At 37.5% G+C, this 14,459-nt stretch overlaps 1 protein-coding gene across 3 annotated transcripts in view; it reads left to right on the plus strand.

The window, feature by feature from the left end:
• Positions 1-14,459, plus strand: part of CNTNAP4 (contactin associated protein family member 4) — a 243,903-nt gene that overhangs the window by 213,935 nt on the left and 15,509 nt on the right. For 2 of the 3 annotated variants that reach the window (XM_014846907.3, XM_070500548.1), the window contains 4 exons: positions 6,947-7,186; positions 8,630-8,854; positions 10,702-10,835; positions 11,684-11,771. The exons of the other annotated variant lie outside the window; for it this stretch is intronic. In XM_014846907.3, the coding sequence (XP_014702393.3) occupies positions 6,947-7,186; positions 8,630-8,854; positions 10,702-10,835; positions 11,684-11,771 (687 nt within the window). The remainder of the gene's footprint in view (positions 1-6,946; positions 7,187-8,629; positions 8,855-10,701; positions 10,836-11,683; positions 11,772-14,459) is intronic. 3 annotated transcript variants of the gene reach the window in all.

The following is a 14,459-nucleotide window of genomic DNA, read 5'->3' on the forward strand; positions in this document are numbered from 1 at the left end:
TTAATTATGGCACTGGGTCTTTACCAACCTTTTCACATTCTTTCACTTTCTTCTTTTTGTATGTGTGTGATTTATGATATACTTTAGTTAAATAGTCTCATTCGGAGATGCAATTCATTATCTTGAAAAATAAGTTTAGTAAAATGATGCTAATTGGTGTGTTAAACATTTGTCCTTGACCTTGTTAACGTTGAGGACTCGATGTCGGAAGTCACCGCTGTTATCAGACGCCCACAAACATTCTCCAACCGTGGAAACGACGGAGAGAAAATAATCAATCATTTTTTTAAGCTGAAATGTGACAGTGGTCATTTTCTATTTTGGTTTGTAAACTCAGCATTTTTCTTAGAAGCTTCTTAAATTAGCCTTGAATTGATTTTCATTCAACCAGCTCTGCAATTTTTGTTTGCAGTCTAAATTCTCTTACTGGCAGGTTTTTAAATGGACAAAGCCCATTTCAATACTTTGTGACTGGGACCTGAAGGAGAAGTAAGGACTTCTGAAATAGAAGTCATTTGCATTGCATTCGAATTGCATCAAATCTGTGAATATTTATTGAGTATCTAGAGCAAACAATTTCTAAATGCCATACATAAAGGTTAACGTTGAACTCTAAGCCTGTTGGAGCCCTGAGGACGTGGTTCTCAACCTTAGTTGCACATTGCACACCTGAGGATATTTTGGGAAATTGGCAGTACAGTACAAAGGCACGTTTATTTACTGTGAGTGGGCATTTGTGTAGTTTCAAAGTTGGGATATTACAGATACATCCTTCTATTGGTCTATGGTGAACATATGCTTGTATTTCTGTTGGGTGTATGCCTAGGAGTGGAATTACTGGGTCAAAGGATATGCATGTGTTAACATTAGGAGACACTGCCTAATCTCTCTTGACCATTTGGGTATCCTCCTTTGTAAAATGGCTGTTCCAATCTGTTGCCCATTTTCTACAGAGTTGTCTTCTTCTTTAAAAAAAAGTAATAAATTTGTAACAATTCCTTATGTATTTTGGACGAGTCCTCTTGTGATAAATTTATTGCAAATATCTTTTCTCTCTCTGTGGATTATATTTTTATATTGTTAATAGTGACTTTTGATGAACAGAAATTCTTATATTAACGTATTCTAGATTTTTTCTTTTTATTTTATTTTTGATAGGCTAAAACATAGTTACAGGAAAAGAATGTCAGACTGCTTCATGTTTGAATAATTTTTATTGCAGCCTAATTTTCTTTTGTACTAAATATGTTCCTCCAATACTAATGTGCAGTGCCATAAAAGTCACATTTCTCTTTAATGTAATCATACCATTTATTTCAATTATGTTCTCCTCCCCTCCTCGAGATGTCTTTTTCATGATTAGCCTAAGAAGCTCCCAGTGTACTTTTCCACATCCAGTGAGCAAATCTTAGTGACTGTGGATTGAAATCAGAATTCAAATGGCATCTCTTGAGACCGGACAATATGACTAATACCACTAACAGTTCATTTCTTTAAAATAGGCCTTAGTGTGGTCAAACCAGAGAGCTGCCTCAGCCTTGACACGGGAGAAGTTAAATAGACCCACTTTTCTTTGCTGCTGCTCCCACGGGGACATGTTCTCACAACTGACTTTGGTTCAAGGAGAAGTGGCTGAATTTCCTGCCTATGCCACTATCGCTTACACCAGCTGCGTCTTTCAACCATAATAATTCTTTGAACATGAGGGAGAGCCGGCTTCCTCTTCCCAACCCTCCCAGCATTTGCTCCATGAGGAACATTCATGGCAAAGTGGTAGCTGGGCTTCCAGTCTCATAGCTCTCTACTGTAACTAATACAGTAGTCCCGCCTTATATGAGGTTTTGTTTTCTGAAGTTTCAGTTATCCATGGTCAACCACAGTTCAAAAATATTAAATGGAAAATTCCAAAAATAAGCAATCCTAAGTTTTAAATTGCACACCGGTCTGAGTAGTGTGATGAAATTTCATGCTGTCCTCCTCTGTCCCACCTGGGATGTGTATCATCCCTTTGTCTGATGTATCCACACTGTATACACCACCCACCCGTTAGTCACTTAGTCGCTGTCTCAGTTATCAGAATGACTGTCGCGATATCGTGGTGCTTCTGTTCAAGTTACCCTTATTTTACTTAATAACGACCCCAAAGCACAAAAATAATGATGCTGGCAATTCGCATATGCTAAAGAGAAGCTGTAAAGTGCTTCCTTTAAGTGAAAAAGTGAAAGTTCTCAATAAGGAAGGAAAAAAAAATCATATGCTGATGTTGTTAAGATCTACGGTAACTTTGTTACAGTGCCTTGTCCTAATTGTTCTATTTCATTACTAGTTATTGTTGTTAATCTCTTCTGTGCCTAATTTATAAATTAAACTTTATCATAGGTATGTAGGTATAGGAAAAAACATGCTACACATAGGGTTTGGACCCATCCGTGGTTTCGGGCGTCCACTGGGGCTTTCGGAACGTGTGACCGTTGGATAAAGGAGGACTACCGTACCCTCGTTTCTGCCAGTCCCTGTCTTCCCCGAGGATGCCTGAGTAGACCCAATGCATGATAGACAGAGGACCACTTTTTCCCTTCAGTCCCCTGACTTGGTCCTGGGCCCAGCCCATATGCCCTATCACCGTCCTGCCTCAAGCTGGTGTGTGGTCAGGGCCTTCGCTGCCTTTCCCTGCCACAGTGCCATGGTCAGGGAGAGACTATACTCTGCCAGATAAGCTTTCATAACTTTGAATTTTAAAGAGAAGTATGAGGATCTTGATTTCTTTCTTTCTCTAAGGCCCTTGGGCGAATTATACAGTTGTACCCAATTAATCCTCAATAATATTCCAGCACAGCACATAAATAATTTGCCATTAAAAAATTAAAGGTCTTCCTGACACAAAAGTACTGGAAAATTGGCATAGGAAAAAGCGAGCTCATACTCTGTGACAATAGCTTCTGTCACTTGGACTAACTTCTGGAGAGTAATGAATAGGATGAAAGGATTGGGCTCACTCAGTCTTTGCTCAGCATCTCACATTCTTATTTGACTGCAATATCCCGATACTGTTATGTAAGTGAACAAATTCAGTTGTATTCCTTCCTATGGAAAGGTTAGGCATTCGTTTCACAAGATACTCTGTTGGCAAAGTTCCGGAATTCATTATATCTGATATAGTATGGCAGGTAAATTGACAGAAAATTAATTGGAAGACAGTTCGAAACATAATAACTCGGCAGAAACATCCAGAATCAATTAATCAAACTGCACCTCACTTTAATTGGACATATTCTAACCCTGAAGAGTCATTGGAATCTTTAGTTAAGCTTTCAAGCCCAATCCTATTTACATTAGCCATGTTTTTCAGAATAGTTACCTCTTTAAATGAAAAAGTCATTAACCACGAAACCTAATGGTAAAGTGAAAATCTTCAATACATGTATGATGCAAATGTTTATGTTTAACTAGACATTTTTTTTTATAATTTAAAAATGTAGTTTAAAACGATTTTATTAGGTAAACATTAACTCTTTAAAACTAGAGAATTAAGAAGTCCTGTTTACAAAGCTAGGTGTTGGCTTTCTTCTATGACAAATAGTATTTAAGCATGTATTTCCTACATATACACATTTTTTTCCCTATTCATATCCTGGCCTCTGGCCTTCTGCTCTACCTGGTATGTATTTCTACCATTAACACCATGTGATAATCATGTGTTTCGTGTCCAAATCTCTTACTGGACCATGAGCTCTTAGAGCAGATGAGTTACATGTAACTCTGGTACCTCCAGTGTCAGATACAGTGCCCGTCAAGATCTGCTAGATATAGCTTGCAGAACTGAAATGCCATTCAAACCAAAAATGATCTGAGAAGTGACCATATCTTGGTGTGGAGAAGAAAGGGACTTTGTTATAATAGGGCCAACTGTCGGTTCTAGCCCTCCTCTGCCTGTAACTAATGCGGTCATTCTACTATTTCCTCGGCTGTGCCCATGGGCTAGTCCCTGGACTCCTCTATGCCTCTAGTTCCTCATCATCGAAAACAAAACAAAGGAAAAAAAAACAAGAATAAACAAGTTGGAATACATGAAAATGGATTGTATTCGGTTGTTGGACTCCAAGTTATTTAGTTATTATGATGTCACTGGCAGACTGAGATAAACCCCTAAATCAGAGAGACTGTGGATATTTCAGTGTGACAAATGCATAACAGATCATGATTTAATGTTACAATGTGCTATAAACTATATACCATGATTTAAAGTATTCTAACGTGAAGTAAATGAAATACACTGGGAATACACCTCTAATCCAGACTTTACAGCACCATGCTCTCCTCCAAAGAGTTCCTGGGCCAAAGCTAAAACCAAGGCTGCAGGCTGCCTTACCCAGCAAAGAAAACTCCCGCAAGGATGCCGAAAGAAGCTTGGACAACGGCTTAACTCTGAGCCCTGGACATTCTTATTGAGTTGAATTAGCGGAGTAGAATAGAGAGGTGTGAAGCTAAGATGAGTGGCAGCTTTGATGTGGAAGGAAAAGAAGAGGAGCCCTGAGACACAGGGGAGAAGAGACACTTCAAGAATGGAAGGAGGCTGAGAAAATGTAGGAGGAATTAAATAAGATGATTGTCAGCTATGCTGAAACTCTGGGATGAAGTCGACTCCTTCTTCCCTGCCTTGCCCACATAAACTGGAATTGGACTATGTCTGGCTCCATACCGTACTGCATCTGGATTTATAAATAGAAAATATGACTCACATTCTTAAGACTTTGATATTCTTCATTGAAGAGGCACAAATTTTATAAACTGGAGCAATTTGAATACAGAAATTTAAATACAGTCATTTGACTAGAGACCATTATATCTATGAATCTGAATTCTAAATAGCTTTAGTGCCATGAGTCCAAAATTCTCAGGAATTGTTTTAGTTTCCTCTTCATGGTATTTCCTTATTCAAAAATATAGAATTAACTTATTCAGAAATATCCATTGAGTTTTATCCTCATTCTCAGTCTCAGGGACCCAAACATCCCTGTGGGGCAAAAGGTGTTCCTCTCTTCAGCCTTTGACATACCAAGCCCCCATCTCTCTCTCCCACTGTATAATCCAGTTTAATTAATGAATGTGTTAATTATTTATTAATATCAAGTTGAGTATTAATAATTAATTATTAATGTTAGTTGCAAATTAGTTATTATTATAAACAATTGTTGCCTAGCTGTTTTATGTCAGATACTGTTACGTGTGCTGGAGATACAGCAGCCTTTATTGAATGTGTATTTGAGGGGCACTGATAACATACAAAGTAAATTGGTAAAACGTAAAGCCTGGTAGATGATGACAAAGACGCATTTACTTAGACCTATTTATTCTGGCCAAGTTTTGGCTCTGAAAGACAAAGAGAAACCTATTTAATCTCTGAGGATAAGGAGATCTTAGGTAATTAAGGCTGTATTAGGAGCTAGCTAAATGAAGTGGGAGAGGAGGGAGTGAACATGTTCGAGGACGAGAGAAACAGAGCAGGTTTAAGATGCTGGAGGCGAGGCAGTACCACCTTTTCAAAGATGAAGCTCCTTTTTAGAGACCCCATGAACTGCTTCTCGGTAGAATCGCCCAGATTACTTAGATTAGGCTACTATTTTCCACTTCAAGTTCTGAGCATTATTTTATGGTGAAATTCCTGGACACAGATTTATGTGAAAGTCCACCTGAAGCTTACATTCCTATTAGGACAGCGTTCATAAAATGTAGTGGGCAAGTGATTGAATGAGATTCACCTGTGAGGCTTCTTGAATTTTTCTGATTCACAGCCCTGTATCTGGGTACAGAATCAGTATTTCTTGGAGCAAGCCCCTGAGTCTGTATTTTTTTTTTTTTTAGATTTTTTTATTTTTTCCTTTTTCTCCCCAAAGCCCCCCGGTACATAGTTGTGTATTCTTTGATGTGGGTTCTTCTAGTTGTGGCATGTGGGACGCTGCCTCAGCGTGGTCTGATGAGCAGTGCCATGTCCGCGCCCAGGATTCGAACTAACGAAACACTGGGCCGCCTGCAGCGGAGCGCACGAACTTAACCACTCGGCCACGGGGCCAGCCCCCCTGAGTCTGTATTTTTAAGAAGCCTTCCATATGATACTCATAGTCCTTAAAAGTTTGAGAACCTCCGCCTTATAATAATGGGGTCTGATTCTACTGAAACATTGTAAATCTCTTAAGGGTGACTTGATAAATGCATATTGTTACATTTTATTCAATAAATGTTACACCAGTCTGTCTCTTCACTAGTCCCCTTTCCCAGTTTGGCTGAGAATCTTTCCAAGCTTAAAACAATAAACACTGGACCAACACTTAAAAAAAAAATCACTGGGAAATATACCAGACAAAAGCCAATAATCTGACGCTCAATTACCAACTTTCTTAACAGCCAAAAGACCACATCAGTGCACAGTCAAGTTAGAAGAACTCAAGGATTCCTTCATAATTTTCACCAAATTAAAATTGTGCCAGCATCAGGATCAGATTTTAATATGAAAGACAAACCACACTTACCCACAAATATATGCTTATTTAAAATTGCGAAAAAACTAGTTTCTCTATAAGAATATCAGTACATATTACTGTTATTTTGAATGAAAGGAAGATGTAACCTTTATTTTGTTCTTTGAAATAAAGAGACTAATAAAACAAGCCCTCCCCAACTGAAAGTTTAATACTTCTTTTTTAAGAATACAAAATATGTAATAAATTTAACTTTTGGAAAAAATGAATTAATGTTTTATCTTTTTGAAGCCTTTTAACATTTCGTCACAAATTTTGCTTCCAAAATTATATTTGTGCATCTGATTTTTGCCATTCTCTGTAAGGCCACCATTTTTGCCATTCTCAGTGAGGCCTCAGTTTTCTTTGGTCTTTAAATCCTGAATAAAACACCTAGGAACATGTTTGCATTTGCAGTATTTCCCTTTTAGGTGGAACGGCCACCAGACAGAGGGGCTTTCTGGGATGCATTCGGTCTCTGCAGCTAAACGGAGTGGCCCTGGACCTGGAGGAAAGAGCCAAGGTGACCCCCGGAGTGGAGCCGGGCTGTAGAGGGCATTGCAGCAGCTACGGAAAGCTGTGTCTCAATGGAGGCCAATGCAGAGAAAAGCCCAGTGGGTTCTCTTGTGACTGCACCTTCTCTGCATATGCAGGGCCATTCTGCTCAGATGGTAAGTGTGACATGGGCGTCCTAATGGGAAAACTTGTCCATGACGAATAGAACAGCTTTTCTGTGTAGTTATTTGAAACAAAAATATTTCCACTCCTCTTTTTTTTTTTTTTTTTGCAAATTACCTATTTTATGCCAATTGCATTTGTTACTTAGATATTTGCCTCAATTCTTAAAAACCTAGTGTCTTTGGATGATAAATCCTCTAATAGTTGCCTCTAGGTGTCTTAAAGTGTTGGCTGCTCAGTCTGCCTTTTTCTATCTAATGTTGATGCTCTTAAATAATATAACTGTCCACAACCCGCCCCATGGGAGTTCTCTATCTTAAACTCATTCAAGGCATTTTTGTTATTTTTGACGAAGATAGTCAACAATGCAAGGAAATTTAGAAAGTATTGTTGTTATTTTTTGTTTGTTTTTCAAACAAATATTTTTTCCGGAATATATACAACTTTTCTATTAAATATTGATATGTAACAAAATAGAGCCACTCAGGCCTTTTGCTCTATGATATGTCGAATATCTGTAGGTGACATAAAATGGTGGAATATTTTTCAGCCTGTCTTATTCACTGATCTGTGTCATGGAAGAAAAAAAGAACTGAGTGTAGTATGAAGTGTTCTGGACAGACTTCTCTGAATAGACAAACATTTGCTATACTTTCATAGCCCCTCATGGAAAACTGTCATTCAATTTAATTCACTTGCTTTATTTAAGTGTTTCTGGCCTACTAAACCTTTTCCTGAAGGAGGCTAACAAAAATTGGCTCCTAATGGAAGCAACCTTTGCTTTGCAAAGAAAGCACTTAGGATTATTTGATGAAAAGTTGGCAAAAATGCACTCTTCAAGCCATCTACTTTTTATCAGGAATGAGTTATAATTTAAAATCAAGCTGTGATAGTAACGCAAGCACTCCTGCGATCATTCTAGGAGGCTTCTCACGTTTAAAGTTAGAATCAAGACCCCTTCTTCACAAGAACAGGTCTTTATTTTCTGAATCTACATGATTTCCAGTTCATCTTGCTAAATGCAATCAGAAATCTTATTCTGCGTTGTCTTGTTATGTTGAATATAAAAAGCATATTATAGACAGTAACATTAATAAAACAAACAAAAAAGACCTGACGTGCTGAGGGAGTAGAGACGTTGCTGTATGGCCCTGTAAGCATCATCTACAACTCATGTTCAACAACTGGCCCTTTATAGTAATGGAGAAAGCAGAGTTCAGAGATCCAAACTTGTTACCCCTCCCACCATCCTTTTTATTTTATACATATATATTTGGGGGATGTGTGTGTGAGAGAGAATTTGGGATGTTAATCACATAAGTAAAATTATTTTTAAAACCTTGGCTAGTTATTTTTAAAATGAAAAAATATCTATTAATATAACAACAAAATCCTTGTATTTAATATTTTAACATAAAATGTGCATATCGTTTCAGAGATTTCTGCGTATTTTGGATCTGGCTCATCCGTGATTTACAATTTCCAGGAAAATTATTCCTTAAGTAAAAACTCCAGCTCCCACGCTGCTTCGTTTCACGGTGATATGAAGCTGAGCAGAGAAATGATCAAATTTAGCTTCCGAACAACACGAACACCGAGCTTACTGCTTTATCTGAGCTCTTTTTATAAAGAATACCTTTCAGTTATCATTGCCAAAAACGGTGAGTGCTTTTTAGATGAGAGAGGGAAAACTGAGTTAGAACAGTAGGTCAATAATAATATGGTCCTGGGCCAACCCTGATGGCCTAGTGATTAAGTTCAGCGCACTCCACTTTGGTGGCCCGGGTTCGGTTCCTGAGCACGGACCTACACCATTCATCTGTCAGTGGCCATGCTGTGACAGCAGCTCATATACAAAAAGAGGAAGATTGGCAATAGATGTTAGCTCAGGGCGAATCTTCCTCAGCAAAAACAAAACAAAAAAACGAAAAAATGGATCTTTCTCATGTTGTTGCTTCTTAAACTACAAACAGGAAAGAAAGTATGCCTGTTTTTTGTATTCATTTTGTTTTTTCAGGACTGTCCTATAAATTTAATCTACAAGGATTATTTAAAATAAGATGGCTTTCTCTCTTTATAATTTTGATAATTTTACATATTCAGTGTGAATTTTTAATTTACTTATATAAATTATTTCTTATATTTTACTATTGCTAGAAGCTCTTTACTATTCCATGTGACTGTCAGTATCCGTCTTGTGGTTCATTTTGAAATAAGATGCCTATTTCTACGTAACAAATATTTCCTTCAAATCAAAGGAGAGGTTTTGAGGGGATGTTAACAAACTAGCATTGTTATGAGACAGTGTCAGACTGACAAACCAACAAAATAACGTCAGCTCAAGGTTCTAATTATAAACAGTAAAAGTCATGGGAGATGCTGGTATATCATTGCAGGGTAGTGGCATTTGGATTGGGGTGTGTGTATGCTACAGAAACTTTGTCACAGAAACCCACCTGGTGCTGTTTTTCTCTTCCATATATCCAGTTTAAAGATAAAAATTTTAGGGGCTGGCCCCATGGCCTAGCGGTTAAGTTTGGCGTGCTTTTCTTCAGTTCCCGGGTGCATACCTACGTCACTGGTTGGCAGCCACACTGTGGCAGCAACCCACACACAAAATAGAGGATGACTGGCACAGATGTTAGCTCAGGGCAAATCTTCCTCAAGCAAAAATAGAGAGATTGGCAGCAAATGTTAGCTGTTAGAATTTTCCTCAGCAAAAAATAATTTACAAACTTACAAACATGTGACTATATCATTTCAACTAAATTAGATGTAGCCCAAGGGCACTGAACACCAAAATAAAAATACTATTCAATAAGTATCTTTATCCTCACTGTATATGCTTCAAGCTTGAAGCTTATCTATACATTAGGACATTTTCTTTTTTTCAAATTGGAAGATCTCCTGTGAAGAAAGTTAATTTACACCTTTGCAGGCAATTGAATAGTATCAATTCTAATAGTAAATTTGGCTTAAAACCGTTCATTGCACCCTAATTTCATCACAGAATTTATGACCATGATTACTTGGAAATATTTCTTATCTTTAGTAAAACTATGTTTGCTTGTTACAATACCATTAATCAGTTGCATTTTAGGAGTAGTAGATAGATTTTTAAAAAGATGAGATTATAGAAGCAGAAAGTATTGCAATATTCCACGATAGTCTAGCATTTCATACTCTACTATCTTATTTTTTTAAGTTAAAGCTAATACAGAGATTTGCATATGCTTAATTGTGTATTTGACTTCTAAGGAAAAAAATTAAAGATTTGCAGGAAAGAGACTACTTATTACCAACATGCTTGGTCTTGATTTTGAAAATGGTGCCATTTCATGTAGAAACTGACTACTAGGAATTCTGATGAGAGAGTACATCCAAATGAGCTATTGTGAAACTTTCCCCAGAAATGAATACATAACAAAAAGAAAGGACTCTGAATTTTTATAAGTAGTTCTGAAAATACAATTTTAACTAAAAATGTAATTTCTTTTGTCTACCTTAGGAAGTTTGCAGATCAGGTACAAGCTAAATAGGTATCAAGAACCTGATGTGGTTAACTTTGGTTTCAAAAACATGGCTGACGGGCAGCTTCACCACATGCAGATTAACAGAGAAGAAGGAGTGGTCTTTGTAGAGGTAATATAGCAAATTCAACAGAAGCCGTGTTTATAATTATGACTCCCCAACGTGAAGGACCTATAGCAGACACTTGACAACGACTAGAATAAGCATAGGGATTCTTTCAGAGCAGTTCTTGCCCTGATCGTTGACAGACCGTCAAATGTGGTCAGGGTTTTTTAAGCAATAAAATGCTGTCCAAGATGTTATTAATATTTGATACTTAAAAATGCCGAACTTTCCTCATTTATTTTACTTCGCTCAGGAGGGAAATGCTGTCTAGTTTATCATAGTGTCTACTGGGAGGACTATCCTTACTCTAAGGAAACCAGTTTACTTCAGATGGGTATAAATGCAGCCACAATTCTAGCATACAAATTAATTATTGCAATATCAGACTACCTTAAAAAATGATGTGAGTCACAGCAGAGGAAGTGGAATTATTCACTTCACTAGCTTTTGAGGAAAAAGCACTAATGTTTCAGCTCTCTACTGAGAGGAAAATTTCTTAGCTGAATGACTCAAGTAAAAATACCAAGCTAAGTAAAAATATCAAGGTGAAAAAAACTCATATCTTTTGGTTGGCTTGATCAATTTTGGATTTCTTGTGCAGTGGAGAAAAATAAAATGATGTAAGGGGATAAAGTGGGGTGCACTGGTATCTGAGGGTAGATTAGAAGTAGTTTAGAAAATAATAATTCACTTTCAAAATGGCTAACTCTTTAAAATTTGTTTTCCTAAATCTTTGAGGCCATACTAACAATTGCCTATTTCATCATTTTCTTTTGTCTTCCTTTGCTTCCTGTCCTTTTCTCAACAAAATGGCATCCATTTGGACGTTTGCATCTCGTGTAACAATTTTCTAGATTGACGAGAACGCAAGGAGACAAGTCCACTTGTCATCAGGTACAGAATTCAGTGCAGTCAAATCTCTTGTACTGGGCAGGATTTTAGGTAAGTAAAAGGAATGACCTTTCCCCTAATTGTGGTGCAAAAACATGGATCAGAAGGGTCCTACTCCAGACACACACACACATGCACACACATATTCATCATGAGAAAAGAAATCTGTTGCCTTATTTAAATTATGAACTGAGTGATAATCAAGGCAGAAACTGTACTTTCTCAGAGGTATATGAAATTGTGAGTATGGACTTCCTGTGGGATGAGCAAGCATCTTCCTTTCCTAGTAATGCCACTCTGGTCTCTGCCATGCATCAGTCCAGCATGATGAAACTTGATATTGTTCCCATACTTCAAAAATATCAAATAATAGGGGCCAGTCCCGTAACATGGTGGTTAAGTTTGGTGCACTCTGCTTCGGCGGCCTGAGTTTGTGTGTTTGGATCCTGGGTGCAGACCTACATCACTCATCAGCCATGCTGTGGCAGTGACCCATATACAAAATAGAGGAAGATTGGCACAGATGTTAGTTCAGGGCAAATCTTCTTCCGCAAAAGAAAAGTCAAATAATAAATAGAAATAAACTATGTATCAGTCAGCTGCCAAATATACAAACCATCATCTAATGATAAAACTAGGATTAAGTATAAAAGAAACAGGGAGGAGGAAGCAATTGCTTTTCTTCCAGTTAGTGAATAGGCTTTAGGTTATGGCGTGGATCCTGTTTGCCTCGTGGAGGTGTCCTGGTGGCCAGCCACTCTTACTAGAACCCAATCTAAATGTCTTATAGTTCTTATTTATATCCACCAATTACCTCTGATAACAGCACTGAAGTAGAAACGTTCTCTTGCCGTTTTGACCTCAAAGTACGTAAGCATTTATTTTTATACTTGCCAACAAGGACTAAATTGAAAAGGGGACAGTGAATTTTAAAAGGGATTTTCTTTTTAGTTATAAGTGAATTATAAAGAGCGCTGATATTGGTGGGGGCGGAGGGCTTCTTGTTGTCTGGTTCTCATTCCCAGTTTGATATTTGACACCAACCTGGAGTGTTTCGTCGAAGACAGTAAATGGTATCTTTCTTTTCTTGACCTTTCCAGTTATTCGTACCTTGATTAATCATCCCTTACATTCCCTGGACATAATATCTGAATCTTGAGAATGTTTGATTAAACCTGTGGATGAATGATCAAAATATTGGCCCTTGAGAAGATTGATAGTTAAGTTTATAAATATTTATAGGCTTTCTAGTACAGTGATGAGCACCAAAATTGTGTGCTCCTATTCTCCAAACAAATGGGAAATATTCTGAATAACAATGTTCTTCCAGTATGCTATCGCAGACATAAAAAAATGCATGCAAAGAATTACTTAGATATTTAGAAGCTTAACTGAAAAATTCCAAGTGAGTTTCCTAGTGTAAATTATATAAATTCAACTATACTAATAAAAAAATCAAGTAAATAAAACAAATCCTGATCAGCAGTTTCTCACTCTAGCAAGGTCTGAGATGAGACGTTGCATAAAAATGTATGAATACAAGATAGAAAATCCTAACAATTATGCAGAATGTTGAAGAATCATATTTTTGAAGAAATAATGTCTTCAAATTTAATGCCAGAGTTACTGATGAAAATGTATTTTGTGAGCAGCAATATGTTAAATATATTATAAAACAGTTGGGAAACTGATCTGCATTCTATGAGGAGGATTGCATTAGTCAAACAGTAGAATGGTAACATTTGTTATATAAATATTTGTTCCCCCTTTTGTAAATGAATAGGGGAGATTAGTATGGAATTAAAGATGTTAATGTTTTTATTCAAGAATAGCACATTATTAAAATGCATGTCACTCATGCTGAAAAATAAGATTAAAGTCCAAATTCAGCAATGAACTTTATAGTCTGAATCAAGTCATTCTCCTAAAAGTGTAAGAATTTATTTGGCATGGACCTAACGTGTGCATCTTGACCGAGGACTAATGTTACATTCAAATCATTTGTAATTCAAAGGAGACCAATAATTTATGATCAGATTTGGTGTGGTATATGAATTTACAATAAAATGTTATGTAGTATGTTATATTTTAATATAGGTATTAATTTGTGGTGAAATGGTTGCTAAAATGGAGCTATTAAATTTCCAGAGAGTTGCTCAATCTTGAAGTTTGTTACTGTGTTCATCTGGGTCCTCCAACAAGCAATTGCCAAGACAAAATTAACCATGTGAGGATTTTATTAAGGGAGCACTTGTGAAACAGAAAGTGGGGAGGGAGCTGGCCAAGACTGACAGAGTTGTCAGATGGCTATGCAGCTCTGCCTCCAAATGAAGGAGAGAGAGAGGGAAGTGAGACAGAAGTATCCTAGACCGCTAGGTTGAAGAGTCTTTGGGGAACCCTTGAGTCAAAGTCAGCCATCAAAGGAGTCCTGTGTTTCCCAGGATTGGGCCTGCCTTAGAATCCCTGCTGTACTCAGCCATTGCTGGGAGCAGCCCATGGGAAGCATGGCCTTGTCCCAAGCAGGACAACAGACATTAAAGCCTGGCAGCTGGAGCCCTTGGTTGATTACTCTCCCGGAGTTGGAGGTCTGCAGGGCACATTCTCATGGCCCCACGCTTATCAAGTATGTTTGTCATTTCTGTAAGCTCATTTGGCTCACTAACTCATTTAGCACATACTTTGTGATCACCCGTTGTGTACACAGCGAAAGCTACTCAGCAAGGTAGACATTGAATCTGC

The sequence above is a fragment of the Equus asinus genome, chromosome 28 (genome assembly GCF_041296235.1).
Source record: "Equus asinus isolate D_3611 breed Donkey chromosome 28, EquAss-T2T_v2, whole genome shotgun sequence".
In the NCBI taxonomy this organism is placed as follows: Eukaryota; Metazoa; Chordata; class Mammalia; order Perissodactyla; family Equidae; genus Equus; species Equus asinus.